Raw genomic sequence first — 6,000 nt, 5'->3', positions numbered from 1 at the left:
CACACACTCGCTCACAAGGCGAGCCGTACTACTTACGAATCAACGACGTTGAACGATATCTCCGATTATTACGACGAATTCGGGAGTATCGTGCTAGAAACAATCTTCCTCCAATCGAAATTCCTGATCTCAAAAATCCCCTTCCTTTGACGATACCAGCGATGGCCGAACCAGCTCGTGCTCTTCTAGATTACGCTGCTCCATCGCAAGATGAGCCGCATTCGAGTATTGCTCCACCCGCAATCGAAGCGAACAACTTCGAACTTAAACCTTCGCTGTTGCAGGCAGTGCAACAGAATCAATTTTCTGGAAATCCTACCGAGGATCAAAACCTTCATTTATCCGTATTTGTCCAATACGCTGACACTGTTAAAGCTAATGGTGTCACTTCAGAGGCAATTCGACTTCGTCTCTTTCCTTTCTCGTTAAGAGATAAAGCTAGAAGATGGCTTCAGTCTCTTCCTTCCAACTCAGTCACCACATGGAATGAGTTGAAGAAAGTCTTTCTTGCCCGATATTTTCCTCCAAGCAAAACAGCTATGATGAGAGCCCAGATAAATGGATTTAAGCAAAAAGATAACGAATCTCTTTTCGAAGCATGGGAAAGATACAAGGACATGATGAGACTTTGCCCACACCATGGTTTAGAGGACTGGTTAGTAATTCACACCTTCTACAATGGTCTCTTGTACAACACAAGGTGAACAATAGACGCCGCCGCCGGTGGTGCGCTTATGGATAAACCTAACACCGATGCTTATCAACTTATCGAGAGCATGGCCCAAAATCATTATCAGTGGGGAAGCGACCGAACAGTGGTAGAAAAACCTCAAACGAAAGGTGGCATGTACGAGATAAGTATCCTTGATCATGTTAATGCAAAAGTGGATGCTCTTGCCCAGAAAATTGAAAGTTTAAATGTATCACCTCCAGCCACCGTGGTTGCCGTAACTCAAAATTGCGAGGTCTGTGGAATTCAAGGTCACACTCCTACAGATTGTTAACTCCTAACAGGAATTCAAACAGATCAGGTGAACTATGTTCAAGGAAATCCTTACTCGCATACCTATAACTCAAACTGGAAGAACCATCCTAATTTTTCATATAAAAGTAACAACGCTTTATACGCACCAGGTCAAACTCCCAGTCAAGCTCCAGCTGTACCACCTGGATATCAAAAGCCGACCCCGTCTACACCTAACAATAACGTTCCTAGGAAATCCAACTTGGAAATCATGATGGAGAACTTCATAGCTTCTCAACAGCAAACCAATAAAGAGTTCTTAAACCAGAATGTACACACTAGCGAACAAATTAAACAACTAGCAAGTAAAGTAGATGCCCTGGCTACCCATAACAAAATGCTTGAAACACAAATCTCGCAAGTAGCTCAACAACAAGCGCCTACTGCTGCCCCAACTGGTACATTTCCTGGACAGCCACAACCTAATCCGAAAGGCCACGCTCATGCAATTATATTACGAAGTGGTACAGAGGTAGAAGGACCATCTGACCCAAGGATTGAGAACCAAAACTCTAAAAAGTCAACTGAGGAAGAAGGTAAACCTAAGGAAAAGGAAGAGTGTAATAAGGAAACCGTAGAAAAAAAAGAACCTTATGTACCTCCACCGCCTTACAAACCACCTATCCCTTATCCTCAAAGGCTAATTAAAACCAAAAACGCGGGCCAATTTAAAAAATTTGTTGACCTACTGAAACAATTAAACGTCACAATTCCTTTTACAGAAGCTATTACACAAATGCCCTCATATGCTAAGTTCTTAAAAGAAATTTTATCTAATAAAAGGAAACTTGAAGATAACGAAACCGTTACACTCACTGCTGAGTGTAGCGCAATAATCCAAAATATGCCTCATAAACTTAAAGATCCTGGTAGTTTTTCTATACCCTGTCATATAGGAAAATTTGTCATAGACAAAGCCTTATGCGATTTAGGAGCCGATATCAGTGTTATGCCCTTGTCCATATGCAAGAAACTTGAAATGGGAGAATTAAGACCAACTAAAATGTCTGTGCAATTAGCAGATCGTTCCGTTAGATATCCCGTAGGAATTCTTGAAAACGTTCCCGTGCGCATAGGTCAATTCTACATTCCCACCGATTTTATAATTATGGACATAAGAGAAGATGAAGTTACCCCCATTATATTGGGAAGACCCTTCTTAGCAACTGCCGGTGCTATCATAGACGTAAAACGAGGACGACTCACTTTCGAAGTAGGAGAAGAGAAAATTGAGTTTATTCTTTCCCAATTTTTGAAAACACCTGCAATAGAAGACACATGTTACTTCATGGATGTCATCGATGAATGCATAAAAGAAACAAAATTCGAAAATGACGATTTGTCCGACTATCGTGTAGAAGACAGACTGAACCAATGTTTAGCAATGACATCAGATCCTACGTGTCATACCCCGATTTTGGTCCTGAATTTTTTATGTTTTTTATTTTTGTTTAGCATGCTTGGCCTAACCTTACTTTGGTTTTATATGAGGATTGGTCTTGGTCCAAAGTCATATTGTTGTTCATGTGATTGTTAATACACATATGGTCTTGGTCATCCAAACAACCAACCTTCTTGTGTCACAAGCCAATTGCCAATTTCCAATCATGCCACTTGATTCATAAATATCCCTTTCAAATCCTAATCTTATACCATCATTTCATGGCCTTGTTAACACATACTACCAGTCAAGTCATGTTCTTTTCAAAGTCAAGCATTCAAGTCATAAAATAAACCAATTGTAAAACAAATTTCAAACCATTTCAATTCATTTCACATCATTCTAAACCATCACATTTGATTCTACAAAAAAAAAGGGTACAGGTCTTGACAATTTTTGACCAATTGTTGACTTTGGTCAACAGTTGATTTTTTGGTCAACATTGACCAAAGTCACCCAAAATCCAAAAAAAAAACTCTAAAATTACACATGCCCATTATTCTTCAGTCTGCCCTTGTTTCCAATCTCTACTTCCTTTCCCAGCTGCTACACAGAAAGTATGCCAGAAACTTCATTGTGGATCTGTTGGGAAAATGGAAGGAATCTGAATATGGAGGCGGTCACTCTATTCCCGTTGGTGGCATTGCATACTATATAACTGAACCCTCTAGCTTAGCTGATATGGCAGCCAATCCTTTCCATGCACTGTTCTACCTGGTGTTTATGCTGTCAGCCTGTGCCTTGTTCTCCAAAACTTGGATTGAAGTCTCTGGTTCATCTGCTAGGGATGTTGCCAAGCAGTTGAAGGAACAACAAATGGTTATGCCTGGCCATCGGGAATCAAACTTGCAGAAAGAGCTTAACCGATACATTCCCACTGCTGCAGCATTTGGAGGAATGTGTATTGGTGCCCTGACAGTATTGGCAGATTTTATGGGGGCAATTGGTTCAGGAACCGGAATCTTACTTGTCGTAACAATCATCTATCAGTACTTCGAGACATTTGAGAAGGAGAGAGCCAGTGAGCTTGGTTTCTTTGGTTTCTAAATTTAAGTCATCCTTGTTGGTGACGCAATCGGGTTATCCTGCACCAGCAGTTTTGGAGTACTGAGGAATGATTGTATGTCCTAAAACACAGTTCCTAAACAATTGTCAGTCCCGCAAATTGAGTGGAGTTGGACATCTTCCTTCACCAAGCTGAAATAATTTATACCTACATGCTTTTGATCCGGAAGAAAAGGAAGCAAATACAACAGGACATGGCCTAGTCCTTCTTTATTATTTGGTTTGTCAAAAACCATCCGTTCAGGCTGCAGTAGGCGAAAGAAATCAGTATCAACACACATTGGCCAAACATCATAAAACAATGCATTGCAACCAACCTGCAACAAATTCACAATGAATTCACAATAATTTTTTTGCTGCAGTTGCCTCTCAGCAAGGTCTCGTGGTAACCTCAAGAACTTATGATGTGCAGTTTCCTCCAAGCTAGTTTGAAGGACACAGACTTCGAATCGTCTGTACTGTAACAGAACTGGAAGGGTTGATGGGTTTGCTTGCTGATACCATCTCTGTTTTTGCTTGCCGGAACAATACCACCGACGTCCGTAAACCTGCAGCACAAGGACAATTGCTATTCAGAAAAATGATAGAAGTCTATGCAAATAAATCCAAGGATTGAGCATTATTCCTGTATGGTCCATTTCTTTGGAAGGGCTGATCTTAATTGACAAAGCAAACAGTTTTCTGGTACTCTGGAACAAGTCATGAGACCAGATTTCTTGAAGCCATGTATCAATCAAGAAAAATCCAATCAGTTAGAACAGAAGTCTGAATTATTAACCAAGATGGCAGTTTATGACAATAATAATTCACAGCTTTTTGATGGAGGCAACACAACTACAGTTCATTTTTTCACCAAATGCTGGTATTTCTAAACCTCTTCCGGCGGCTCAAAAAGGGCAAATGTGTGGTAAAAATACACAAGTTGATGCTGTGAATAAAAATGCAAGTACAGAGACATTCCTGGAGCTTTCATCGTCTTATTCTGCTCTCTTTCTCTACATCCTTCTAGGCTTTGGACAACCGATGACCGAGTGATGGAAATCTGCAGTGTTTAGCTTACCAAGTTCTATCGCCGGCACGTTCCGCAACCAATACTTTGAGAGGAGCAGTAAGACGGTTCTAGAAAGAAATTGGCCTTGATAAATTTGTTTGAGAACCAATAGACTGGTGCGGTGCCAACAAAGTAGATCAAAACGAGAATTCTCAAAGGAAGGCCAACCATTACGCTCACACCTCGTAACACATTTCCTGCAGCAAAACAACAATCGAATCGTGAGAGAAAATTCCATTCTTGGCGGAAATGATTTGCACAGCCCAAAGTTACCCGGTCAGGGAAATCAAAGACTTTGTTTCAGTTCACTCAACCCAAAATCACGATGAAAAGTCCTTGTGATGACTGAAGTTGTAACTTCCTTCTAATTTTTCACTGCAGTAAACAATACAGATAATTAGCAAAAGCAGTAAGAATTCAAGAAATATCCCAAATTGGCATGAAGTCAAAACAGAGCAAGAAAGTACGAAGGTTCAGATTACCATTTTCGAACCTAGCATAAAAGGGGTCAATCCAATTTCTGAACATCCAAAGTGCTTTGCAGAGTTACTCTTCTGGAATACCAAAGGCATCTTTGAAACCCTAAATCAGGAGATATAAGTAGAGAGAGTGAATCAGTAAAAAGGAGATCGGAGGCGGAATTGAAAGCGGGCAAACAGAAAAACCCTAACCTTAAAATCAAAGAAAACCTGGTTGAAGAGTTGGAGGAGTTTGAAGCTTCATCATCAACGTCATCACTGCCGAAGGTGAGCTCTTTTTTATCCTATCCACGAGTTCTTGCATGTCCTGGTGTGTTCGAGTGAGAGAGCGCGATTGAGAGCGATACTGAGATAGAGAGAGCGCGATTGAGAGCGATACTGAGATAGAGAGAGCGCGATTGAGAGCGATACTGAGATAGAGGGAGCGCGATTGAGAGGGTTTTGGTGAGAATGAGAGAGAGCGATTGAGGGGGGACCGTGCAAATGAGAGAGAGAACGATGAGGTTTAGCGTGAAAAAAGGAATGGACTTTGATTGTTTCAAAGAGTGTTTCTGTTCCCAATTTTTTTCATTTACTTTTAAGAAAATAGCATTCAAATATGATTAAAGACCATTCCTTTAGTATTCCTTGGTTTTAATTTTAATTATTGGTAGTGTTGTTTAGTGCACCTTTTAATTTCTCTTTGGAAACCCAACAGCCAGGCGGCTGGGTTTCTTTGGTAATCCAACAGACCCTTACTATTTGTTATTTTAGTTTCTTTTTTCATTTTTTGTTCCAATCTAGTAGGGTTTATATATTTAGGTTGTTATTTAAATACAACTAACCATGAGTGGTCTGGTGGAGAAGGGTAGTATCATAGTCTTGAGTGGGGTGGGTTCAATACCCGGGTATGTTGCTTTGGTTTTCCAACATTTTGATTTTTCCATATTTTCTTTAATTC

General features: G+C 40.4%; 1 protein-coding gene and 1 non-coding gene across 2 annotated transcripts; one reads left to right on the top strand and one right to left on the bottom strand.

Annotated features, from left to right (window-relative positions):
- Window positions 1-539: 539 nt before the first annotated feature.
- LOC127109855 (small nucleolar RNA R71) lies at window positions 540-646 on the bottom strand. Its single transcript, XR_007797103.1, has one exon. It is a non-coding gene; the product is annotated as a small nucleolar RNA R71 (small nucleolar RNA).
- Window positions 647-2,954: 2,308 nt separating this feature from the next.
- On the top strand, window positions 2,955-3,593 carry LOC127104020 (uncharacterized). The gene has a single exon (XM_051041243.1). The coding sequence runs from the start codon at window positions 2,955-2,957 to the stop codon at window positions 3,510-3,512; it is 558 nt and encodes a 185-aa protein (XP_050897200.1). The 3' UTR covers window positions 3,513-3,593.
- Window positions 3,594-6,000: the final 2,407 nt, after the last annotated feature.

The sequence above is a fragment of the Lathyrus oleraceus genome, chromosome 7 (genome assembly GCF_024323335.1).
Source record: "Lathyrus oleraceus cultivar Zhongwan6 chromosome 7, CAAS_Psat_ZW6_1.0, whole genome shotgun sequence".
NCBI classification, from domain to species: domain Eukaryota; kingdom Viridiplantae; phylum Streptophyta; class Magnoliopsida; order Fabales; family Fabaceae; genus Lathyrus; species Lathyrus oleraceus.
The sequence above is the reverse complement of the archived record's forward strand: the minus strand, read 5'-3'. Positions and strand labels throughout refer to the sequence as shown.

What these genes read in the sequence shown, in the direction of transcription:
- LOC127104020 (XM_051041243.1), top strand. Translation starts at nt 2,955, where the DNA reads ATGCCCATTATTCTTCAGTCTGCCCTTGTTTCCAATCTCTACTTCCTT.